At 40.5% G+C, this 26,139-nt stretch overlaps 2 protein-coding genes and 1 long non-coding RNA gene across 5 annotated transcripts in view; 2 read left to right on the top strand and 1 right to left on the bottom strand.

The window, feature by feature from the left end:
- PXK (PX domain containing serine/threonine kinase like) overlaps positions 1-23,790 on the top strand; it is a 32,039-nt gene extending 8,249 nt beyond the window's left edge. Inside the window, exons 4-19 of one of the 3 annotated variants that reach the window (XM_035903823.1) lie at positions 2,692-2,878; positions 4,825-4,902; positions 5,068-5,141; positions 6,049-6,123; positions 7,345-7,449; positions 7,610-7,711; positions 8,364-8,525; positions 9,940-10,057; positions 10,490-10,568; positions 12,794-12,842; positions 13,622-13,699; positions 14,126-14,212; positions 14,820-14,889; positions 15,861-15,923; positions 22,730-22,758; positions 22,834-23,781. In XM_035903823.1, the coding sequence (XP_035759716.1) occupies positions 5,097-5,141; positions 6,049-6,123; positions 7,345-7,449; positions 7,610-7,711; positions 8,364-8,525; positions 9,940-10,057; positions 10,490-10,568; positions 12,794-12,842; positions 13,622-13,699; positions 14,126-14,212; positions 14,820-14,889; positions 15,861-15,923; positions 22,730-22,758; positions 22,834-23,010 (1,239 nt within the window). In that variant the 5' untranslated portion in view covers positions 2,692-2,878; positions 4,825-4,902; positions 5,068-5,096 and the 3' untranslated portion in view covers positions 23,011-23,781. Of the gene's footprint in view, positions 1-2,691; positions 2,879-4,824; positions 4,903-5,067; positions 5,142-6,048; positions 6,124-7,344; positions 7,450-7,609; positions 7,712-8,363; positions 8,526-9,939; positions 10,058-10,489; positions 10,569-12,793; positions 12,843-13,621; positions 13,700-14,125; positions 14,213-14,819; positions 14,890-15,860; positions 15,924-22,729; positions 22,759-22,833 lie in introns of all 3 variants that reach the window. The other 2 variants (XM_035903826.1, XM_035903825.1) reach the window with 2 other exon arrangements.
- On the top strand, positions 19,206-21,873 carry LOC118453334. The gene is made up of 2 exons (XR_004843257.1): positions 19,206-19,286; positions 19,558-21,873. It is a non-coding gene; the product is annotated as an uncharacterized LOC118453334 (long non-coding RNA).
- Positions 23,791-23,942: 152 nt separating the features above from the next.
- PDHB (pyruvate dehydrogenase E1 subunit beta) overlaps positions 23,943-26,139 on the bottom strand; it is a gene marked incomplete at its 5' end in the record, with an annotated part of 4,564 nt that continues 2,367 nt past the window's right edge. Inside the window, 2 exons of the mRNA XM_035903804.1 lie at positions 23,943-25,246; positions 25,628-25,793. Coding sequence (XP_035759697.1) covers positions 25,101-25,246; positions 25,628-25,793 — 312 coding nt within the window. The remainder of the gene's footprint in view (positions 25,247-25,627; positions 25,794-26,139) is intronic.

Raw genomic sequence — 26,139 nt, 5'->3', positions numbered from 1 at the left:
ATGCCAGGGCTTGAGAGACAGCAGACAGTAGCTGGTGAGAAGCATGTTAAAATTGGTCTTTTTTTCCTACTGTTCTGGAGTTTTTTTATAAATTGCTCTTTGTGATGCTGAAGCTTTCTGATCCATTAAGACGTGCAACACTCCTCAGTTCTTTCCATCCAAAACTCCAAGCAACAATATTTCATTGCAATATTCAGGCCCCATGACTTCTTTTTAAACTCTTTAAACTCTCATTCTTGTGATATATTGAAATTAGAGTAAAAAAACTCCAAGCAAAACAAAACAACCCCCCCAAAAGAGTATAAAGGAATGAGCAAATAACAAAACCCAGTCTCCTTCCTTCAAAACTAAAACATTTCTGGAAAAACTGCTGGAGCTTCTTTTGGGTGTAAAGCCCCAGGTTCTTCCCGTTCTTGTGACATACTTGACCTCTCTGTAGGCTTGGGTGGTTGTACTTGAACACACAGCTGCAGTTGAGTTGGAATGCAACTTTTCTGCTGTTAATCTGGTGCTACCTATGCAATAATAGTACGGACTGAGAATTTTCCAAACTGTCTAGGCTAGGGGATGCAGTCCTACCAAACACCTTGGAAATAACGAGAGGTGTATACCTGTGATCCTGATCTGCATCAGAAAGCTTCAAGCCAGATTCCCTGAACTCTCAGCTGTGTACTGGATTGGGAAGCTCCTTCCAGACTATCCTGCATTTCTTCCTCTTTGCTTATTTGACAGAGATGTGTGGAGATCATTGGCTGCTCTTTGGTTTGTTAAGTGAACTACTGGTACAGTATTTGCAGCAAGAGAGCTGGTTTTTGTGAAGCATTTTATTGCAGCTTTTGAACAGACATTCCTGAGCGGGCTGTGGTTTGAAGATAAGAATGTTAATTCCCAGGTTCTTCTGTGGCGAAGCCCATCCTGGCTCCAGTGCTGAGTTGGGGCCACTGAGAAGTACTGCTTGTGTTTGAAAGCATGCGAGGTCTTTGCAAGGTCAGGACCTCAGTGAGGTGCTCTTCTCTGGTAGACTGTGTTCTCACTGTGCTGTGTGTTTTGGCAGACAGCTACAAAAACTTGGGGGTGAATGTTACTTTCTGCTGAAGAATAGCAGATGTGGTTTATTGGAATTAATTTTAAAACACATAATAGTGGTTTGAAAACATCTGAACTAGAGTCCTTTTCTCTCTGACGGTAGCTATCTCTCAGGTCAAGAAGGTAAAGGTGGTTATGATTTGACATGCTTTTCAAGTGAGTAATACCAGAAATGGCTTTAGTTTTTGTTTAGAAACTTGTTTTTGAATTGAAGTAAGAGTGGTCTGCCAAATGAAAGTATTGTATGCTTCTGGTGTCACAGCCAGTAATTCACCAAATTAGTTTCACGTGGTATATTGTTGGTTTTGAGATTATTCCTGGAGATAGAGAGATATATATATATATATTCTCCTTGGATGTAAAAGAGCATTAAAAATGCTCAGTGGATAGGATGATTTTTATTAACATCTTCTGTAATTCAGGCTCTTTTTTCAGCCCATGATTTGCAGCCAGAAACAGGAGAAGTGCTAAGGTTGGGGGGGGACAACTCGGTGTTCAAAAGGAGAAGGAAAAAAAAGAAAGGGATTGCTACTTCTGTCCCAGTTTGTTGAACAAATCCTTTACTTTTTCCACTAGTTAAAAAGAAAGTTGTTCAAACACCAAAAGTCTTGGTCTTCTCCCTGGTGAACTGTTTGCTTTAGAAATGAGGTTCTTGCATCTGGTGTAATTGATTCCTGCAGTACATATTTCTTAAAGATAACTCCCATGGAGATTCAGCATACCCAGGGCAGGTGCTTTGATCTGCAGGACAACAACGTGTTAACAACATGAAAAAATTACTCTGGCAATTCACATGACGTAACTGAATGTAAACACTGTGTGCAACCTAGTTTTCTTTGCTAAAGATGATCTCTTTGATCTGACTTACATAAGGCTTTGAATTTCTGTACATTTTTTCATCGTCCTATTTTGAAGTATTTCTCTGATTTTATCTGAAGTTTTGGATCACTTATGTCAACATAAAACAACTACTGCACATCCACTGGTAGATTGAAGCTATTTCTGGGTTGAAAGATGTCCAGCTGTTTAAAAACTGTACGGCAACAGATTCAGCAACAAATACAGCAACAAGAAGAGTAAATGGAAAAGTTGCCCCACATTTGAAATTACGGACTTAAAATACTGACAGTAAGGGCTTTAAATTACCTATAAAGGCAGCAGAGGCAAAGGGGAGTTATTAATCTGCTCTTCATGAAATAAGAAAGCATAAATTTTATCTGGAGAAAATGGTAAGGTGTGACTCGGTTTTGTGCTGTAGCAGAGGTATGTCATAGAAAGGATTTGGCTGAAAACTGTAGCCATTTAGTGTCTGAAAGTTTTGTGTAGTGATCTTAAATGCTTGACTCACTAGCAAAAATTTATCTCCTCGCATTTTCAGTGTCGTTCCACTTACTGATCTCTTCACAGTGGGATGTGAGCTGTTGTCTGCCTAGCTCACCCTGATAACAGCACTTAGCAAAAACATAAAGGCTTGTGTATACACTGCACAAGAAGAGTTATCCAGCAGTTAGCTTGCTGCTGAGAGTCTTTTACTTTCTGGGTTGCTAGTTTATATCCCTGAGGCATTTTGAGAGCAAAGTTAGTAATTTTTCCTCTCTTTTTAAGATCTCAACTCTAAGTCTACCTCTTCCTCCAAAGAAATTGATTGGAAATATGGAGCGTGAATTCATAGCTGAAAGACAGAAGGGACTCCAGGCCTATCTCGATGTAATTACTACTCATCACATACTGTCTAACTGTGAACTGGTAAAAAAATTCTTGGACCCAAACAGCTATTCTGTAAACTACACTGGTAAGTGAGGAATTACAAAACTGCTTTACAGTTTCACTTTAGTGTGTGCGTGTACCTTCCATTAATGCTGGCAAGGATTTACACTGAAGCATGGGGGGGGGGAGGGGAGAACAGCCTTCAAAATTACCGTACTGTGCTTGTGATTATTTATGATAATGTTTCTCCAGCTCTCTGCATGAATCATGCTGCAATTGTCAACTCTAAATATTTGAGTTATTTTGCAGAGGAGTGATGAGGGTCAAGATCTATCTAAGCAGAACTTGGGGGAGGGGGGTTGGTGAGAGTGACATCTGCTTTTTCACTGTTCGTGATAAATGCAGAGGGTTGGTGTTTGGAAATTATTTGTCTACCAGAGTGTAAGGTGGAGTTAAGTTTGTCGGCTCCACATTCTGTTAAAACAGCTGGTCTTCTGAGCACTGAATCTTGCATTCATCATGGTTCTCAGGTTTTTCAAATCGACAGGAACAATTGTGGTCATCTTGTCTAGCTCCCACTATCACTTTGGGTTGTGAGACTTCCTAGAACTAATTGTCTGAGCTTGACTGAGGACTTTTTCAAGGCTTGAATAAGTCACACACCCTCTCCCCCCAAATACTGGAAAATCACTGCATCCCTTAAAATAATATCCTAGTGATTAGTTCTCTTCATTATTAAATGTTTCTTCTTTGAGTTTGTCTGACTTCAGCTTCAGCCATTGGAAATGGTTAAATATTTGTCTTACAGACTGAAAAAAACTTCCCCTTAGTGGTGAAACCCACTCCACAGATTTAGTTCGTGGGCAAACGAACTCTTTGCAAAATGCAAAGCTTGTTTTCATAAAAGCAGAGCCTGCTGAAGCAGGAACTTACTGCTTCCTTTTCACTTGTCTTTTTGCTCTCCCTTTATGTAACATTCTTGTGTTTTCAGTTTCAAAGTGCAAAGAACATTTACCGGATGTTTATGATAAGCGTGGAGGAGTTGTAAATTACTAGTAACTCTTTAAGGATGCAGTTTGTCTGGCTAATGCTGAGCAAGCAATTTAAATCCTCAAGGAGACACTGTGACTTCTGTGTTAATTTTGAGCGCTTTCATCAAGATTTTTTTTTCAGTGGGTTGCTGGGAAGTTAGTAGCAATCGAGTCATTGCCTATGGTCTTTGGAGACACCATCAGTTTGTTATTTCATAAATACTGCAGCAGTGAGCTGGTATTTATTGCACTGTTCTCTCTCTTTTTCCTAGCCTGTTTTTGGAGAGAGAAGATACAGTGCAGAAAGATCACTGCATACCTTTTTGCTGTGTTTCTATGCCAAGATAAGCCATGTTGGAGAAAACTCTTTGTTGGCATGATTCCCTCTCTCCCCTGCTGTCACCACTTCTCACTGAGATTTCCCCTCAAATCGCTTCATGAATAAACCAGTTGTGCTCCCAGCTGTGGGAGAATTCAGTAACCAGAAGGGTGTCCTTCCCTTCCCCCAAATGTGTGTTGGATCATAGTATCTAGCAAAATACCTTTGCCTGCACAGAAAAGGACGAAGTAACACATAGTGAAACAGAATGGATTAGTTTACGTGTAGTAATGGCGATGTAGATTCACATTAAAGAGATGTAAAAGTTCTCACTTTTGCAGGTATAAGCAGAAACACTTCGTGCTCTAATGTAGTGTGGGAAATCTTTGCTGTGGGCATTGGATTTAGACTTGGAAATGTAGATCTAGTACAGATAGAATGCAAACTCGGTAAGCTGAGCTTTTTGAAGGCAGTGCTTTCTCTGTTTTCTCTGTGGATTTGAGTTCTTGGGTTAAAAATGCAAATGTCCTTTAACTGTGGTTTTTATCTGATTTCCTTTTAAAGTGATTTTGCTGACTTTCAGTCTGAATTCCTGCAGGCTTCCTTCTGGCATTGAACCTTACCTAACATGTGGATAATCATCTTCAATAGTCTCTTATAAACTTTTTTTTTTCTTTCCAGAAATTGCCTTACAGCATGTTTCAATGTTCTTCCGATAAGACCCAAAGTGGGAAGTGGTAGAACCATTAAAAGATATAGGTAAGAAGAGCATGTAGGCATGAAAACTTGTCTGATTTTTTTTCCCAACTATATGAGTTGTCCTAAGATTACAATACTATCTCTGCTTAGAGACCTTGTCCTGCCTGTAAGCCATCTGATTTAGTAGTGTTTTAATTAAAGCTGTTGATGACTCTTCTTTTGTAGGTTGGCGAATACGTAAGAAATACTTCTTAATGAAGATTAAGAATCAACCAAAGGAACGGCTCATGTTAAGCTGGGTATATATACTTTCATCTCATACTCAAGTCTTTCTTAAGGAACCTGGCTTATTTTATTTGTATTGACTACCATGTGTGAGTGACAGAGAGAGAGACTTAAGAGCTAAGGCTTTGAAAGAGCCTTGAAAGCCGTTAGGCAGATATGTGGTGTAGGAACTTCTTATGTTTCTTTCCTCTGGTGGCAAATCCAGTTTGCAAGTTTCTGTGCCTGGTTATTTGTTCCCATTCCTGCACCTCTGTTTCTTCAGTTGTAATGATGTAGCTCTTGACCGTAGTATAAATTTGCTCACTGAAAATAACAAGATGATCCTTTTTAACAGTGTGGGTTTCGTTACTCAGATCTTTAGTTTTACTGACGAACGAACAGGTGAGAGAGGCATGAATTGCTTCTTTAGGGTAGACATGTATTGACACCAAATAGTTTGTTGCTATTATATGCTTGCTTGTGTTCCTGTGCTGAAATGTGCTGCCCTTTAATTATATCAGCATAGCTGTTTGTGAAACTTCACTAGAGAGCGGATATCACTAAAGCCTGCAGGAGAAGGGAAGGTTTTCTTGCTGGAGAGGAAGAAGGTGGGGGTTTAAGCCTTATCAGTTCACAATGCACACAGTCCCCAAATGTGGGGGTGGCAGAGTTCATTCAGTGGTAGTAACGCACGTCAGATACAGGGGAGGAAGGAGGCAATAATACTTATTTACTGTCAGACACTTCTTATTGTGAAACCATGGCCTTATGCAGCCTCTTTTTATGCAGCAAGTTTCATTCTGTATGCGTAATTTCCTTACTCTATCTTCAAAATACACCTTCAAGTAGCTGTCTTAATTTGTGAGAACACAATATAGATCACATTTTCTTTATGGAATGCAACATCTATTATGATGCCATTCTTTTCCTATTTATTTCCAGGCTGATCTGGGCCCTGATAAATACTTGTCTGACAAAGACTTACAGTATGCTGTGAAACTTCTTTCTTCCTGTTCTGTGAGTATTACTTGAAGACTTTTGAATTATGCCAGCACAAAAGTGCTTGTCAAGGACTGATCTTGCAAAAGCAGAAGTAGCCTAGTAGACATAGTTTGTAATTTTAAATTTAAAGATGTGTAAACCTTTTAATTATATTTCCCACACAGAATGAGGTAACATGTTCCCGGCACAAATAATAATCCTGCAGGATTATTACAGGAGTGTCAGAGTTGTGGTTAATTGTATTTTTTTCTTCTTGTGCAGTGCTGTGAGATCATGAGCTTTTATTTCAGCTCCTCAACACTTTTAGGCTGTTAGGATAGTGCTGTTTAGGTGTATTTGTTAACCTGTGTGCTGTGGATATTCTCAAGCAGCAGTGGATAAGGCAGTGCAACGAGTGTCATTATTTTTTAAGTTCTTTGAACTTAAGATGGGAATATTTTAGAGATAGAGTGGAAGCTGTACAATTCAGGCTCCTGTGCAATGCCACATTATACATCCAGTAGGCAACTATGTCTGAAAAATTGGCGTTTGACTCCAAAAGGAGTTTCTCTTTAAGGATATTAAGCATGCAAACAACTGGCTGAAAAGGATAGTATTTAAACTGGTAAGCCTCTGTGCAGTCTTGGAACTCAGCAGATGCACACAACAGAGGAGGCTGAAAACTAGACTTTTCAACCCCCAAACCAGATTGAAAGTGATGTATTAGAGTAGGACGTGAACAGGGGGTCTTATCCTAACTTGCAATTTCAGTTAAAATATGTGTCGCTTGTGTAATTTTTTTCCAACTGTACCATCTCGTTTGGTTTCACAAAGTTGCAGGAAGTCGTTATAACAATTTCTGAAGACATAATGTTATGACAGCTATTAATGCTGAGTTTCCTTATGTGCTGTAGCTGTATAAAACCATGAATGAATTTATTAGCTTAGCATGACTTGAACCTGCAGTAAAGCTGTTTATGTATACATATTAATGGGGCTGGATTCTTCATTTGTCTAAACTGCCAGATGGTGGATTTCTTTATTATTATTTATGTGGAAACTGAACAATGTCCTTGAAGTTTCCTTTGCATTTACTCCAGGTTAAGACTGAATAACTTCAGCAAATGTCACTGACAGAATCCAATTTATTAATTTAAACATACAATTCAGGCACATCTTTTCTTATTTGTGAATCAAGCAAAAATGCATTACAGAATCTGTCATCTAAAACTTACCTACAGTTTCTTCTTTTGGTAGCATCCCTATATTTACAAAATCACTTTTGCCACTGCCAATGAATCTTCAGCGCTGGTTATTAGACCATTCAGTGAAAAAGGGACACTAAAGGACCTTATTTATAAGGTAATGCCTCCCTCCTGCCACCACCAACTGAAATGGTAGAATGTTTGCTGGAATGGCCATAGTATGTCTTATAATACTGTTTACCATCTATTGCTAAGCAAACTGAGACAATTACTGGCTTTTCTGGGCATGGTACTTGATATGTGTGTTTCTTTTAAAGGCAAAGCCAAAAGACCCGTTCCTGAAGAAGTATTGCAATCCTAAAAAAATTCAAGGTCTTGAACTTCAGCAAATAAAAACATATGGAAGACAAATATTAGAGGTATTTTTTTCTTCTTGCTTTATTTACCAGCCTTTATGGTTAATTTTTTTTTTGAGGCCAACTGGTTTAACTAGAAAAAGTAGACAAACTTTTGAGCAAACAAGCTTTATTTTGGCAGCAGACTTCAAAGCTAAATGTAAATTGAGATTAGCCGCTGGGAGTTGAATTTAGATATGTATGTGTGAGGCCATTTCTGACCAAAGGTAAAAAAAAAAGGCAGTTGGTACATGTGGAGCTGCAGTGGGAGAGAGGTGGTAATGTAGCTTTTTCCTTGCGGGAAAAGGCAAAGTAATTAATTCATAGCCTGCAGAACATGTGCCTTAAATTCATTGTAATTTAATATGGTTTTTTAATTTTTATTCAAACTATAATATTCAGTAGAATTGTGAATTTTAGTTTCCAGAGATCTCTTTGGGAGGTGTCTATAAGCCTGCTTTGAGCATCAACATTAAATATTTGTTTTGTGATAAACGTTACCAGTGAAATGGATGTGAATAGTCAGCCAAAGATGATGTAGATAAAAGGTGAAGTTGAGCAAGCATTCCAAATAGGGACCTCATTTATTATGTATCTGCTTTAGTATTGGAGAATTTAAGATCCTGAGATCATCAGAGCATCTTGTAACAGTGCTCCTGTCTTGGATTTTTTTCAGGTATTAAAATTCTTGCATGAGAAAGGATTTCCTTACGGCCACCTTCACTCTGCCAATGTGATGCTGGATGGGGACACCTGCAAGTTACTGGATCTGGAAAACTCCTTGTTGGGACTTCCATCATTTTATCGATCATACTTTTCACAGTTTCGGAAAATTAATGTAAGATTCACACAATTAATTCAGCTGACTCTTATGCATCCCATTATCCTCAACTTCTATTTGTGAAAAACTGACTAGAATGAAAAAAAACTTCTCTCAACCCCCTTTCTTTAATTTGATCTTTTCTCCATCAAATCCCTTTTCTGCTTCTTCCAAATCACTCTCTGGCTGCACAAAAGTTTTGTTGCAGTACACTGGAGCAAGGCTGAGGCAAATGTAAGCAGGTAGAAGGGGAGAGCAGGTGAGTGTTTTCATGACAGCAGCGCTGGCACAAATAGAGGTAAACTGCAGTTGATTTAAGATCTCTTTCCACCCTGGTTCTTGTATTTCATAGGAATGTGCATATTGGCTACCACACTTTTTCACTTGCATGTCTGTACAATGAGTGCAGCTTATTACCTGTTCTTAGCTGGGAGTAGTAATCAGCCCTGTCTTTGGTGGATACTGTGAAAATTGATTAGATGCTTGCAGATGTCTAGCTATTAAAAGCTGTTTTTTATTTGTTTGAAGGCTGTCTCTTAACTGCAGGCTTGCAAAGCAAAATATTATCTTCCTAGAAAAATAGGAAAACAAATTTGCCCTATTGCAGCAATACAATCTTTTAGCCAGCATCTTGCCCTGCCTGTAAGTGCTCATTGTAATAAATTCCGTACAGCGTCACTACAACAGCTGCTTGCTGACCTTGCTAAACAAGTTTTACTGTGTTGTCAAAGAAACTATCAAAAGTTCATGGTTAGTCCAAATCTGTTAGTGCCATCAAAGCTCTAAGCCTCTTCCAGTAAGTGGAGCCTTTTCTGTTTAAACATGATTCAAAAATCTTGGAAATATGCTGTCTGGGAGCTTAGCACGTATGTACAGCTTGCACAAACCTAAGGAGGAGTGAAACAGACTCTCCTAGGTTTGTTTGGTATGCATTTCTGCTGTCTTTATCTACCTCTCTGTGAAGCGACAGCCGGTTATATTATGAATCTTTGCTGTTTGACTTAGCTAGGAAAATGTGCTTGGTTGTGATTCATATCAGTGTATGGCTCTCTAAACTGCTGTGTATGAAAGGAGTTTACTACTTTACACGTTTTTACAGAACGTGACTGTATTGCTATCCCATTTGTATCATCACATACAGAAAGACAGCAGTAGCTTCTTTAGCTTGAGGCGTGAAGATTTCATTTGAGCTAAACTTATGCAGGGAAATGGTTGTGGTTAGGAACTGCCTTAATGGTTCCTCTTTTCTACCTTCAAATATAAGACCACTCTTTTTCTTTAATGGGTTATTGCATGTTTTCAAACTAGTTGTGAAAAACTGATTAGTTCTAGCAAGCTGTGTTCTTTAATGGGTTATTGCATGTTTTCAAACTAGTGAAAAACTGATTAGTTCTAGCAAGCTGTGGTTTTTTATTTTTTTGTTCCTCCACAGACTTTAGAAGGTGTTGATGTACATTGCTTTGGACACTTACTGTATGAAATGACATATGGAAGACCCCCAGATACGATTCCAGTAGACAGCTTCCCTCCTGCACCATCCGTGTTTGTTGGTTAGTACGCAATTGAGAAAATGTCAATCTGAGCTTCCTGGGTATTCTTACCTTTTACCTAACCTGAAGTGCTGTGAAATACCAGCCTAAGATCTTTGCAGCCTGTGACCAGAAAGAATTAAGTTAGTAATTTGTAAAAATAGAAAATGTATTCTTCCTGAAATATATATAGCATATAAATAAAACTAACTTTTTTTTAACTGAGTGATAAAGCAGTATGTAATAAGTAATTAGATGTCTGGATTCCCTTGCCTCATGTCTAACATTCTTGAAAAGTTTGTATGTGTATTACTGACATTATAATAAAAACCACATGCTACAGAGCTTCATCACTGCTTAGTTGATGCAATACTTAGGGGCCAGACGTTCATTCTAAATCATTTGCTATCCTGCCGTGCAAAAATGTGTTCATTCTTATTCTTTCTTTGGTAGTGTCTGTGTTGGAATCCATTCTGACCTGTGAAGCTATGAAGAATGGCATGCCAACTGTTTCACGGCTCTTACAGATGCCGTAAGTCTTGTTTTACTTGTTTTATATTCATAGTGATGTTTTTAATTATATTAGGAGGAAGAACCTTTTTGCTCTTGTTCCTTTTTAGAAAGACTTGCTTCTCGTTCTGAGGGATGTATAGTGTATCCCGAAGGAAGCTTTAAAATTGATAGGCTTTGTAGAACCCATCCCTTGTGAATATGATAGATGCTCATTTAACATTTCCTTGTCTCTTGCTGTGCTGGAGCTGTTATGAATACATTTTATTTAGCATGGTGCTATGGTTTAAATTGATGCAGCTATTAAAGTAGTGCAAGCATGATTAAGATCATGCACAGATTGTTTTAAAGCATTTAGAATAAGGAATCTTTTTGCATATCCCCTTTAAACCCACTTCAGTAGATTTTGCTATCAGTTTACTTATGACTAGCAAAATAGGTCTCTTGCTTTGCTCTGCAGCGACATTTAGACTGGGACTGGGTATGAAATGTGTAGAAGTTCTGGCTGGTTTCTCGCAGGGCTGGCTTAGGGATTCTCTGAAGCACAGACAGAATAAATTTCCTTACAGGCTGTCTTCCCAGTGATGCGGTGAAGTGGTAAGGGCGGGTATGGGGCACAAGTAGGGAGCAGAAAGGGAGCAAAGTCAGCGCATGACTGAGCTGGAGATTGTACCTGTCTGCAGTGCCGCCCTTCCTGCGATTAGGAGACAGTATCACCAGGGAAATCATCTGCTGTCACTGTGCTGTGACAAGTCTCCAGCATGCTGAGTGTAGAACCACAGTTCCTGGTGGGGGGTTCTTTTATTTTTTTTCTTCATACAAGGTGCCAGAGTCACGACCTTATAAATGACAGATTGCCCATACCTAAATCTGGGTCTGATCTCACAGGACGCAGATTGCAGTACATTTAGAGCTGCTCCAAGATTCATATTTCCTGGTTGGGAAGAGACACTGCAGACTTGTCTCAGCCTTCAATACCTCCTACTCCTCCCTTCCTCTGCTCTTAGAGGAGGTGGGAGGTAGAGAGAAGAATGTAAGCAGGGGAGAAATACTATGAGAAAACTCTGTGAATACAGGAACTTACAGGTGTTAACAAACAATCCATGCCCAGCTGTGTCTGATATGTAGGATATTAAACTACATTCCCTTCATACCAATACTCTTTGCAACTGTTCTATGTAGATGTGTGATGCAATTAATGTAATTTAAATATTTGTTAAGCTTTACTATTTATTATAACCATATAAACTATAAATTTGCTTACTTTTGCAAGGACATGTAATCAGAATGGGTCAAAAAATGCCCTGTAAACAAGGGTGAACATTCATGGTTTTTTTAAAATACTTTTAGAATTTGATTTATATCTGAATTTTTTATGAAATACTGTTCTTATAAGCTTGATTCTAGACTTGATTTTTTTTTCTCTAGTATAGGCCTGTGATAAGCAAAAGCAACAAAAAAAATTTCTGAAATCTTTATCTTGGATCCAGGCTTCAGATCTCTTTCTGGGACAGTTTTCTAGTATGTTCTCCAGAACAAAGTATCTTGAAATGGACTAGCCAGTTTATTTTCAGACTACCATTGCCCTCTAGTGTCTTTATTTTGGATGGGAAAGGATTAATCATTTATGCTGTTGCTGCTGATACCATAGAGGAGAGAGCAAAAATATTAGAATATTTGCTTTAGCTGCCTTTGCCAGAGTACAGACAAGAATGCAGATTTTTCAAAGGTGAAGTTCACTCGTTGATCTTTCACGTGGTTCTTGTTAATGCTAAAACAACAGTTATGCTAAGAGAGTTTTCTTAAAAAGAGCAATGATTTTGTTTAGGTGAAATTTAAAATAAAGTCCCTGGTAATCTTCTGTCATTAAAGAATCCATATACTTTTAAGGAAAAGGCGTTCTTGTTTTGGGGAAACCCTTCTCTGCCTTTGATAATTATACCTGTTCTGTCAGCTTTCAAAAAACTTCACGCGGTCTTGATAACTCTGCCCAAAGTAGTGGCTATGTTCTGAGGTTTGGATGCTGCTAATTTTATGGCAGTGCTTGGAAAATAAAAAGCAGTACATAAAAACCTGTGGGGAAAAAAAAAAAACCCAAACAAGCAGTGGCCTAGGGATGAGGACAGAGAAGAAAAAGGAGAAAGAGGGAGTTAAGTGAACAGTACCAGTAGTAATCTCACTGTAGTTCGTTCTGCCTATGTCTTGGGAATAATACTCCTTTTTTTTATTTTTTTTGTCCACTTGCAGGTTATTCAGTGACGTCCTGCTAACAAACTCTGAGAAACCACAGTTTAAGGTAGGGTTGACCATTGATTTGCTGATATTTGTGGAGGTGCCAGGCTGTGGGTAAGCTATGCATTAATTGACAAATAGGGTGGAAGAGAGCTGGCTTTGTTTGATTTTATGGCAATTGCCATCAGTATTTGGATTACTTTGGTGAATTGTACCCAAGAACGTTCTGTCACCCCTTAGAAGGGGGGCACAGTGTGACCCATGAGTGTTCAAGTGTAATTCCTGTGCTGAGGCTAATTTGGGTGACTGATGCTGCCGCTCTATGTGAGCGGAGGCTGCTAAGTAATGTGGGTCCCTTGCAGTGAGAGGAAACAAATTGCGAAGATCTGTGGAAACTGATATTGCTGGGCGACACCATCAGCACATTTTTGCCAGCTCCACTGCTGCACTGCTGGGACTTTCGGGGAGCCACATCTGCTCCCATTGTGGAGCTGCCCCAGAGCACTTCTCCTGGAGGGCACGTGCTGTGTGTCTTGTGTGGTCAGCCTCATGGCAGTTTGGGGATGTGACCGGAGTATCGAAACAGTTAACTGTCCCTGCCATGTAGAGTATCTTTCCATTATTCAGTGTTTCTTTGTCCCCGCTGTTAGATCTGTAGCTAGGTTTGGAGTGGAAAGTGTGCACCTAGAGTCGTCTTTTCTCCTTCACTAAGGGAATAGTGTGAGAATGTGGGGCTTTGCATGGGCAGCATGATCAGATGAACGGTGAGTTTTGAGCAGTGAAGTTGTTTCCCTTTATCATGTTTTGTGCTATGATTTTTTTTTTTCCTCCATTCTTTATTAGATTCCTACTAAGCTAAAAGAGGCATTGAAAACCTCCAAGGAATGCATAGAAAAACGATTAACAGAAGAACAGAAATTGGTAACGTCTGGGTTTCTTTACTGTATTTCCTACAGACATTCCGTTTTCCCTTATGACTTTTACAGGGGGAATGTGAGTTTTTACTCACTTAAAGTGATTTTGAGTAATAAAGGCTTTCACCAACAGATTTGCTTTCCCAAAAATGCAGTATGAGGAGTTGTAGAACAGCTGTTGACTATGGCATTTCAGTGCTTTAAGTGGTGCAGCTTCACAGGCAGTGGCTCCTAAGTTAAAGGATCATTTTAACTGCAGTATGAGGCTCCATCCTCTACCAGCAACAGAAAAGATAAAAACTAAAAATGAAAAAAGAAAACTAAACACATAAAGTGACTACAGTGTCTTTTCTTGCACCTCAAACATGTGCCTTGTCTGAGAACATTTATGATCTTAACATGGTCTTTTTCTGTTTTTTCCTTCATTTGGAAGATTCACCAGCACAGAAGGCTGACAAGAGCTCAATCTCATCATGGCTCTGAAGAAGAAAAAAAGAAAAGGAAGATCTTAGCACGAAAAGTAAGCAATCTTTCTCATGCAGAAAAAGACACACATCTCTTTTGAACGTTTAGCATGCACAATCACAGGTGTGCTGGTCTATTCTGTCCTGTGTTTTTCTGTACTACCTCCTGATTGTTTTCACTTCTGTAGCGAAGCAATACACTTCCTAAGAAGTTTAAGTTACAATGGTAGCTGACGTGCATGTTGGTTTAACCTGGTCGAGGTTGCTGTATGAAAACAGGCTTAGTTAACACCTCATACAGAGATGACAGCCTGTGCTGCTTCCTGCTGCCCTGTGAGGGTATTGAAGCCCTGGTTCGGTCTGCTCCTGCAGCATGCTGTTTGTGTTTCTCTTCCTTTTTGTGGGTCAGTTTTCTGCCTTTCCTGTGTGGTCAGAGGCCACTGGAGTTGCCCCGCTTGCTTGCCTGGAGGTATTTGAGTGCAGAACAGCCTTGCTGCTGTTGTCATCACAGCAGCACGTGTTGGGTGTGGGGAGAGGGATGTTGGGCATTAATAAACCTTGTGTGATACAGTGGATGGCTGTTATAGATCTGTGTGTCAGTTCAATCCTTATCATGGAAAGCCATTATTCATTCCCATCTTCTGTTTCTTCTCTTTTTTGAAGAAGTCAAAACGCTCTGCCTATGAAAGCGGGGAAGAACACTCAGCAAAATACAGCAACTCAAATAACTCAGGTAACTACAGAGAGAAGAGCTTGCTTCTACACAGCTATGTCAGTGTTTTTGTTGTTGCTGTCATTTTCTGGCTTAAAAGATTTAAAGTCATCATCAGTTTACACATTAATGTTGGACTACCAGAGCCTGATACCACTGTTTTGGGTATTTAATAATAGATAAATCAAGGGCTGAAAAATATTGTCAGTGTTTCAGATTTTCAGCTGCCTAATATAAAGCAATGTGTTCTCTCTTCTGTGCCCCATTCCTTAAAAAAAAAAATAAATCAGTCTCTTCATTCTGTTTGACATATGAGTGGAATAATATCATCATCCATTATTTGGGCCATTTAATAATGCAGCCTTCACGGAGAAACTCTGTGGTGATCTGTATTCTGTAGTAAAGTGTTAAGGTGAATGAAAAAATTATCTGTTTAATTGCTGCTTCAGTGCCAAATTCTGAAACAACAGAGCCTTTGACAGGTCTTCATTTAGTTAAAAGGAATGGTTGGTGCTACCAAAAAGTTTAACAGAGTTGACTTGCCTGGCTAAAATGTGTCCAAAAGCAGCCTATTGTAGAATAGTCAGGTAGCAGAGTAACTTGTGGAGTACAGCAACTGACTGAAAATCATCTCTTAGAAGGAGAAATGGGGTGCCATCCATGCAGTGGCACAGCTCTTAAGGAGAACAGAATTTGGACGCTGAAATCCAACAGCCTAAGCAACAGAAAAGAAGTGTTTCCCATTGAGGAATACTGTTGAGTGCGCTTCTTGTGTGTTTGGACCTCCTCTGATACTGTGTACTGTTAAGTCTCTCTGTTCAGATTGGGTCTGAGTGACACTGTTCATGTGAATGGGAATCTTTCCCAAGATTTCAGTGGAAGCAGGATTGGATCTTCAGTCAATAAAGTTGGCCTGTTTCCAACAATCTGTCTTGCCTGACTGTTGAATTTTAATGTCACAGCTTTAGTTACTAGACTGTTGTTTTATTTAGCAGGCTCTGGGGCGAGTTCCCCATTAACATCTCCATCATCCCCCACTCCGCCCTCTACAGCAGGTAAGTTCAAGAGTCCTTACAGTGTTTGTCTTTTTTCTTTGTTTTTTATTCCCCTATCCCTGCAGCTGTGGGTATCATTCCCAAGGATGGTTAAGGGATGGTGGTTTTCAAGGATGGAACACAGAGATGACATTTATCTTGTGTCAGCCTCATTGTGGGCATTTTCTCTCTTTTGAAAGCCATAGAGAACCTCTTAATACAGTTATTTTTTTCATTTAATAACCTTTCTTGAGATATACACGATAAGATTTACCCATAGCGTATAAGTGCTTGCTTCAAAGTCTCTTATTACTCCAGTGCTACCGACATTGCTACTTTCCAGATGTTTTCTGGCCTTCATGTCACAGTATGCATATGCATTTGTTCTGATGTTAATGGTTTGTTGACTCTGAGGAACTGTTTGTTGATCCCTTTTTCTTGCGTATTGTCTCTTTATGCCCGTACTGCTGTGATGTAGTTTCAGGAATTTTGGGTGTGACAAATTCAGCAGCTTAGGCTGCCTACATCTCCCCTGTTCTGCTACAGCCCATTGATAACACCAGTAGAACTGGTAGGAACAAGTCAGAAATGGATTAGGGTTAAAAATAGTATCTTTTGGCCAGTTCCCTCTTCCAATTTGTGCGAACAGTTTTGTCCTAATGTTTAGGGCAGGTGTTGGGAAGTGGTGAAGAATCTGCTTGAGACAGACAATAGAAATGCTCATGAAAGTTTGATTACACATCCGAATATTGAGCAATAGCAGACGTGCTTCAGTCTGAAAGGCGAGAAGAGGAGCGCTGGCAAACATTAGCAGCAACAGGTGTTAATGGAATGTGTTTCTGGAGGGGAAGCCGTCCGTAGCATTGCCATTTGTTATGATGACTCGTGCCATATGATTCCCCATCCCGGGAACTTTCTACACAGCACAACTTGTTAACGGAAGCAGCGCAATCAGATTTGTGTGTGCTGTGGATAGTCTTTCAAAGGACACTGCGGTCTGTGTGATGTAATTGAAATCAGTCGTGCTGAAATTCAAATGGGTCATTTCTCCTTCAAGACGAGGGTATGTTGAAGGGTATATTTTGTGAACTAACTTCTCCAGTTAGTCTGAACAAGATAATTACTGTGTTGCACAATAACAGTGCTGTTCTCTGGATGTACTGACTCTTAGTGGGAGGGTTTATGTCAAGTTGTGTATGCTTTAAAAAGGAAGTAGTTGAAAACATGAAAGAAAACCTTATGTCTCCAAAATGGACAGGTGTTTAGAAAACACTTTTTTTCTGCAGTAAAACTACCTTTTGCTTTTGTTTTAACATGTTGGAACTTGATTGAAAGCTTTTTCAAGTTTTGAGCATGTGATGCAGGTTTATGTGTAGATGTGGCTCAGATGGCTAAGAATGGCTCAAGTCTGGGCTCAGAGCTTGGCTGTTGTTTAGACCACACTGTTACAGCGTGTTGGTCATCCTGCTGCCAGTGTTGTCATGGTGACTTGCAGTGATCAGCCCCATGTGGTGCAGTGCACGTTGCCCTACTGCATTCACATTGGAAAGTGCTTTAGTGTGCTTGCTGATGGCATTGATGCATTTGATCAGGTATAAATGCAAGTGTCACCATTTCAGGAATGCTTTTGTGAGTAGAATTCATAGAAAAAACTTCAGATATTAGCTCTAAGAGAAAGCTAGTGTGCTTGATTTTTTTTTCACTGGCAATGTGCTGTAGTTATAGCTATTCTAAGGAAGTATGCTATTAATGACTCTGTGAAAGACTCACTGGCCCCATGGTAGGACTTCCCTTGTGACAACTGATGGATCTGTGGCTTGTATCTCTCTCTCCCAATTTCCCAGTAGTTACTAAGGATATTTACCTCTAAACCAAAATTGCTTGTGGGTATCAGTGTGGCGAGGTGACTGTCAGAAAGGGAATGAAGGTTTTAGTCTGTCTTAATGGCTTGCTCATGGTTGTGTTAGAAGTGTGGCACGTCAAAGCATCTTGCTGATACGATGCCATGGCAAAATGAAGGCTGACATGGAAAAGTGTACCCAATAGAAGCTCTGGCCCTTATCCTGGCCTGTAACCAACCAAATCAACTAGTGTGTGGGTATGTGCAGAGCCAGAGACACTGACCAGAGGGTCATGGGCTCCAGGCTGACATGCCCTGGGGAAGTAACCTCCTTCAGGCGTTTCTCACATGTTCAGACGTGCTGTCTCTGAACAAAGGCCTCACGAGACTTAGGTTGCAGTAAGAGTGCTTGGTATAGTCAATGCAAAACACACTAAGAGAGAAAATGATTGCTGGCTTCAGCTGCCTTTGTAATGATAGCTGCAACTGTAGGATTGAATGGATGACCTGCTTTGAGGGGAAAGGCGTCTACTAGAAACATAGGCTCTCATGGGCTTTTCTCATTGACTGGAATGTTTTGGGCTGGTTTTGTTGCAGATGCTCAGCTAAATATAATCTTTGAAATACACTGTTAGATCATAGCCAGTGATTCTAATGAACTTCTTGTGTTTCTGACACTCTCCCTTGAATGCTGATCCTTTTTTTCCTCTGCTTGCACAATTATTTGCTTTCTTGAAAATCTGTTGGTTTTTTTGCGGCTATGAGCTGTGGCTAGGATCAAAGGGATGCAGAACACTGTGGTATGGGTTATTTAAAACTCTACTGCATTTTTTTCTAAATCCAGTAAGCCCATAAAATACCAGCGAGCTCTTACAATAGAGAGAAGTTTTGAGGGTGCCATTTTTGCATCCCTGCAGGAATAAAAGTGACAATTGTACTTAACTTTGGCTATCATTTTCTGTGCCAGTAGGTCTGAATCCTTCAGTACGACATATGTTTCATAGACACCCATATGGTGCATCTCTTCTGCTCTGTACCTTTCTGCAAGACAATTTGAATGCTTTCGCAAGTGCTGTCCTTGCGTGTCTCTGATTCATGGAGCCCAAGTGTAAATACAGGTGTTAATATGACAGGAAGAGTTCCTTGAACAGAATGGATTTCGTCTTCTATGGCTAATCTTCCTGCAGATTTCTTGCTAAATCTCTCTAAACGCACTTTAATCCTGTAAAGCTAGGATTATGGCATGTGCAACTGAAAGCATGTGTGTTGTATTTGTTCATCAAGTATAATAATGCTTACAGCATGGAAAATTGTGGTTCGTTATTCAGAATCGAAGTATTGTATATGTCATATGAAATAGTCAATCTGCTTTCTTCATATTTGACAGTGAATAAGAATGTATTGATTTTTGTACTAACTTTTCAGCTAACAGTATCTGTTTTTCTTACTTTGACACGAGAACCGGATGATTAACTTCTGTCCTCTCTCTTTCTCTGCTGTCTTCAATAGAGCATGCATCATTTTGAACGTGAATTTTCGGAAAAGTAAGCTAATGATGATTTATCTCTTTAAAGATGCTCTGTTTCTATATGGGAAAGTTGAATGCAAATCTTGAACTTGCTTAGTATTGGGAGGGGATAGAAGAAAAAGATCTGAACATTCTTATGGATTACTTTAATGAAATACAGCATCTTTAAAAACTCTATCACTAAAATTATTTTCTTTGTTTGCATCCCATTCTCAGCCAACTTTTTAATGCTGTTTGCACAATTACTGTCACTTTAAATTCATAATTAAGTTTTTGTTTCAATTCAGGCATCAAGTTTACAGCATCTGATTTACTTCCTATTCCTTTTAACACACTCTCTTAACAAAAATGTCCCTGTAAAAAACCCTTGGTAAGTTCTTGTTTGAGTGTTTTATTCTAACAACTGCATGAATGAGTAAAATGTGTGTTTGCAGCCAACTTCTTCCAACATGGGTATTGGAAAGGTCTAGTTATAATTGAGCACTTGTCTCCAATGTTTTTTCTGGTAAATACAGGAAAATATTTCACTGTGGGACAGAACAATTTAAACTGTAGATGTAACTGCATATGAGTACACCAGCATGAACTAAGATTTCCTTTGCACCACTCATGTCAAGGAGGGAGGACAGCTTGGTTTTGATTGACTAATAGAAATGAATTTATTTGCAGATTTTCAAAACTATGCTTTTAATTAATGGGTTCAATATGTAACGCTCATAGCTAGTCAGATACTTGTGTCTTGAGGTAGAGCTCAGGTGTAAGAGTGTCATCAGTCTCCCAGGAGTTTAACTGTATGATGTTGTCGGCAGCTCAATTTCAGTAATAGTTAGTCCTGAGGAATTCCTGGAAGGAAGATGGCCTCTCCTCCTACTTCCCTGTCTTTTCTGCCCCCATTGTAAAATAACCAGAACAAAGTTTGAAGAGAACACATGGAATCTTGACCTAATACTACTTAGTGATCCAAGCACTTTGTGGCTTTTTTGCCCCTCTCTCTGTCAAATGTCTACCTTCTTTCACTGCATATGTTACCACTGCATTTGTATTCCAAACAGAGTCCTGGCCACTGTTTCCATGGTCATTCCTTATTGCATCTTGTATAACTGCTTGCATAGCCTCTTCAACCTCACCTTGCAGTTCCAGCCAAAATTCTTGTCTTTGTTCTCTGCAGTTCTTGTATCTCTTTCAAGCCATTTAATTTATGATTAGCTGGTCTTGGCTCTTTTACAGCAGCTCATCTGATCAGTTTGGCGTTAGCATCACTATGCCAGTCCTACAGCGTTCTGCTCTGACCACTTGAACCGCAAAAGTGGTTACTTTAACGGTTCTTGGTCTTGTTCTTCCCTTGGCGAAGCATCAAGATTTGCTTTGTGGCGCTTTGCTGGCAGTCTGTACACACAGGAGAAACAAAAGGGCTCTAGCCTAGGGGATGGTTTTCCAGTATTTCTAATAATACATTGACTTACATCTTTGGCTAGTGCAAAAAGTAGATTTGGATAAGTTAGATGGCCCCAAAGCATCAATATACAATTCATTTACTTCTGTGCTAACACTGTGTAATGTTTTGTTTACTTAAGAGAGCAGTTGATCCACATGCAACAGGCACGTTAAATTGTTTCAGTTGATCTCTGATATTTCTACTAGGACTTCAGTATTTCCTCTGGAAGGGAGGAGAGTGAAGATGAGCCCAATATGTACTTCTGTTTTGCTGTCACAGAAGGTTTTCATGCCAATGAGAATTTCTCCTGAAGAGTTGGAAGTGCTACAATCACAGCATGTATTAATGCACACTGGCAAAATTGGATGCTTGGTGTGAATACTCTGCATTTTCAGCTTGCTCCCATATGGGAAAAGCCTCTCTTCAAAAGCTGGTGCAAATAGAAAATGAGAGAGCTTTGAGTTATGACTTTCATCTAGTATAATTCCTCTCTTTAATTACAGCAGTTACTTTTTTACTATTACTTGTTAGTCTGAGAGCAAGTGTTAGTGAGGAACTGAGATAGAAGTGGAGCACAGAGAACTTTTTGCCTATTTTTGTTTTCTGTAGTTGAGCTTTATCCTTCATCTAATACCTCTTCAGTCCGTGTGGCATAATGTCCTTTAACCGCTTGGCATTTGCTTACTTCATAGCGAGCAGTTCTACTTCACTAACAATAGTTTCTTAGCTGGCCTTGTGTTGTCTTTCTTTGTTGTCCTTTAGTATCATAGCTCTTGCCACTTACCAGTATATTCCTCTTTGTAGGTTAGAGCTACTGGAAGCAAGTGTTAGACTATAGGGGCCATTTCTCTCTGGTCTTACCATGGAGTAAGTTGTGATCTAGATGATGGAGTTAACATTCACTGTTGAATAGTTCTAAGATATTAATCATTATGCCCCTACTTATTCCAGAATATATGAGACGAGACAGGCCCATCATTCACTGTATAGCTGGTGATGGGCTCCAAATGCCACCTCCAAGAGGATGTCTTGTGGAACAGCAAGCGGTCACCTCAAGCCCTTTGCTCTTACTCCTGCCTGGATCTTTGATTAGACTTGTGTAGAAAGGATGGTGCGATGTGCGGCAGCAGAGTTGCACAAGATCAGGGTGTTTGGGAGAGCTGCTTGGGATGAATAGGGCCACCTGCCTGGATCTGAGCTGGCCAGGAAGCACCCTGGGCAGGCCCTCGCTGCCGGGGTAGCTGCCTGCGTGCACCACCGCGGGCCCTGGCTTCCCAAGGAGTTGGGATGTGGAGGCTGAGGCATGATGAGAAGCACGGGATGGGTGTGACGGGGGTAGAAAGCAAGGGGCCAGAGTGCAAAGGTGACTGGTGGGAACACAAGAGGCAGGCAAGTGGTGTGAGCAGCAGATTGTTGTGATTCACTCTGCCTGTGAAACAAGCATTTGTTACAACGTGTTTGCAGAATGTCTGACAGTACTGTGGAAGTGTTAAAACACTTCCAAAAAACTCTATCTGCAGTTAGTACTTTAAAAATGGGGTACAATCTGACCAAGCAGTCATGACGCACAGTGATGTGGTCCTTCAGAGGAATGTGAAGTTAGTCATGTAAATAAGAACAGGGAGCAAGATTTGCTTCTAGTCTGTTACTGTTCATGACCCAAAGAGCAAACTGCTTCTCTGGGGACAACCAAGAGAAGCTGAAGCTGGGAAGTCCTGTTAAGTGACCTCCATTTCCCTCAGTGCAAGATCACATTTGAGTCATGTTTTGCATCCCCGAGTACTGAGGCACTTCAGGCTTCATGGCAGAGGTCATTCGTGTCTCAGATGACACAACTCACCTGCAGATAGAGGGATTTGATCACTTTGGCATTTTTCATCCATTCTGTTCTTCACGCTCCACTGGCATTCAAGGAATGACGTGCATAGTGCAGGACTGACCAAGTCCAGCTAAGCAGCTGCAGTCCTCTGAGGCAGGACCTCCTTGGCATAATCAACCTACATCTTCTCTCCTCAACTCAACAGGAGCATCGTCGATACCCCCAGCACCGCCACCTCAGTTTTGGTAGCATTGCACTGATCACGTATACAGGTAACTGAACACACCCCCCCTCCCCCCCCCCCCCCCCCCCCCCCCCCTGCCACCTTCAGCTCCTCCTCCGAGTACAGAGGTGCCAACGCAGCCGAGCCCACAGCCCAGCGTCAGCGCAAGCCGAGGAGCCTTACTCAGCTCCATTCAAAACTTTCAGAAAGGAACTCTGAAGAAAACACAGACCTGCGACTACAGTGCTCCCAGGATCAGCTGAGGCCACTGGTCACGCCAGGATTGAACTCCCTCTCCCCCTCCTGTGCTGTCTGGGAAGGAGACCCCCCCTGACCGGCGACTGATCCACCAGCATATAGCAGCTAATCATGCTGTAGCTCCATTTACCCCTATCTATCTATCTATCTCAGCTTTTCTCGAGAAGCAGCACTACCCTGTCTGAATTGCGTTGCCATGCTAAAAGTGCTCCATTCTTTACTTGGGTTCAAGAACTTTTGTTCTCTAGCTACAGTTTCAGGGGTACAGCAACTTCTATATAGCTCAATAAAAATCTGAAAATAGGAATGACCATGATCATGGTGAATTAATGCATTTTTCTTCTAGCTCTACTCCACCCCTTTTTTCAAATTACAGAAAGGCAGTTCTAGTCTGCTCAGTTTTTCAACACTTTTCATGCAGTTGTAACTCATCTTAATTCTTGCTGCACTGAATCAGCGTGTTTTGTTTTAGATAATCCAATACCCTCTCCCCCCAACCCTTAAAGCATACTGCACAGGTGAGGGAACTGGAGAATTAAGTCTTATTCCCACCATATTTGCTGGTGGAATAAAAAAGCTGTTTCATTAAACTTGTTTAAATAGACATCCTACCCATAACTCTAAGGGAAGGTGTTTTTAAATGAGGAAACAGTTGAAATGGGAGTTAATAGGGCACTGGGATATTATTCGTGATTTAGTTAAATGCGAAGTTACTTCAAGTTAATTCTACAGCTTAAACTTTATTGAAAGATCATTTTTGATTTAAAACCTTAAACAAATTGCACTTTAAAGGATTATAGATAATCCATTTTTTAAATTCAAGTACATTAGTGTTTGTTACTATGCAGAGAATGTCTGTACAAAGTTTCATGTAACCTGTGATATATTCAGTCGTTTTTATTAAAATGTTAACGGAATTCCTTCAGCAGCGTGGTGGTGGATATATTCAGCTAGGATTTCACCCGCAAGCCAGACTTCCTAAGAACCTAACAGCACCCCTGCTAAAAGGAAATGCCCTGAGAGGTGCTCCTGGCCCTCGACTGAAACAGGGCCCGAGCTCTTCTGCCTGCTTGTGGAGGTAGGTATCTCCTCTCCAGCAGCGCGGTAGAAGGGCAGCCCGGCTGGGGTGCAGAGCAAGCCGCACTGCACAGGCCCCTCGAGGCAGCTTTCGCTCTGTACCAGAAGCTGCTGAACAAAGCCTAGCAGAGCTCTCCCTGCCTGTCAGGACTAGCCCCTCAGCTAAACCCTGGCCTAAAGGCTGCTGCAACTGTCTCCCAGCTCTTCAAACGCGATCTATGCTGCTGCTGCAGACCCAGGCTCAGCGCGCCTAAACAAAATAACATACATTGCACTGCAGGAACTATAGTTTGAGCATGCCCTCGTTAGCCCATGTGATGAGTTTTAAAAAAAAAAAAATACATGAAGCATCTGGGCAAGTACTTTTTATCACTGTATCTGGCAGCTAGTGAAGAAAAATCAGGTAGTGTTTCCCATCACATACTGAAGAGGATCAGGATCTTTATTCAGCTCTTGTGCAGGAGCTTTCCCGCATGAGTGGAGCGCTCTTCAAACTGAACACGCTAGCCCTTTCTGAGCCCGTACCGCAGGCCTCCAGAGCCGCTCTGTGCAGACAGCTGCACTTAACTGTTGAACTGAAAAGCAAGGCTTCACTCACTGCAGTTTGATCATTCACCTTTAATAAGCCTTGCGACCATGGGCTCCTAGAGCGCTGTACAGCATTCCAGGGCTGGACTCCTGCTCGCTGCAGTTCTTCACTCAACCACCACTACAGCCAGCTTAACACAGCTAGTCTGGTACTTACAAGCCAAGCAGAAACGGAGGATTTTTTTCCTCATTCTGAATTTAGAATCTGGTTTCTCCACATACAATAGGACTATCGAACAAACAAACATTACCACATTGTTGCTTATATGAAGTGTGGCTTAGAGGGTAACCCCATATAAATACTTTGGGAGGTCACTATACTTTCCCCACTGTACAAAAGTTCATGTAACATACAACAAAGTTATGCATACAACTTGTCCTAAACCACTAATACTTTTTAAAGCAAGACTTTAAAGCATGTATTTACAATTTAGATATTCAAAGTTTTCTTCACTGCAAATATTATATCCTTCACTTGAGGCATGCAGTTATCTTCTAAATTTTTTGCATAAGGCATGGGAACATCTGCACCGGTCACACGCACAGCTGGAGCATCCAAGTAGTTGAAGGCAGATCCTGAAACAGAAGACAGCTGTCAGGTTGCCACGCACTGTGGTTTTCTCTAAATAGATTAACATTTAGAAATTGAATTGAAACAGTTTTGTTCCTGTAGCTCTAGTACTCCAGAGCGTGCTGTTCTGCTCATTTATCTGCATGTACTATGGCTCAGACAGAAAGTTTCTATCCTGCTTCTCACGCAGTCAAGTTCCTGGGCTAAGAATTACTAGCAACAGAATACGAGCTGGATCCACCCAGTGAAAGTCTTTAGAGCAAGACAGCCAGGCTCAAGCACATCAGATGTAAAACCCTAACTTTGCCTTCATCTGGCTTTACCAAGGAGTTGTCAGGATTTAGATCAGGGAATGAGATGAACATGCGTACTGCAAAACTCAGTACCTTCCATGATCCTGGCGCAGATTTCGGCTCCTACTCCAAATTGCGGCCAACCTCCTTCTACAGTTACAAGATGGTTTGTCTTTACAACGCTGGCTTCCACTGCTTCAATATCCATGGGTCGAATGGTACGCAGATTTATAACCTGAAAAAAAAAAAAAAAGGACTCTTGAGTTTTGTCCTTTAGCACCTTCATCTACTCTGACTTTAAAGACAAGACTTAAAGTTAATAAAATTTGTAACTTTTTATCCCAGCAGAGACTCTGCAGAACAGTTTCTGGTGGCTCCTGGAAAATCCCAGATAGGTGAGTCTTTCTGTATCGAGATACAACTGCACTAATACAGTCATTGTTCTGCTTACCAGAATCTGAAAATTGTTAGCAGTTCTGCCTTAATTTTGTGATGAAAAGGTCAAATGCAGAAACATGAAATGCATGTGCTTGGCTCACTGACTGTTAAGGCATTTACAAATATAAGGAGCTTGCAGTTACTGCAGTGAAATTTGGCAGAGCCTG

This window comes from Egretta garzetta, unplaced genomic scaffold (assembly GCF_000687185.1).
Source record: "Egretta garzetta isolate BGI_Z169 unplaced genomic scaffold, ASM68718v1 scaffold91, whole genome shotgun sequence".
NCBI lineage: Eukaryota > Metazoa > Chordata > Aves > Pelecaniformes > Ardeidae > Egretta > Egretta garzetta.
Note: the sequence above shows the minus strand (reverse complement) of the source record. Positions and strands in the feature narration are given on the sequence as shown.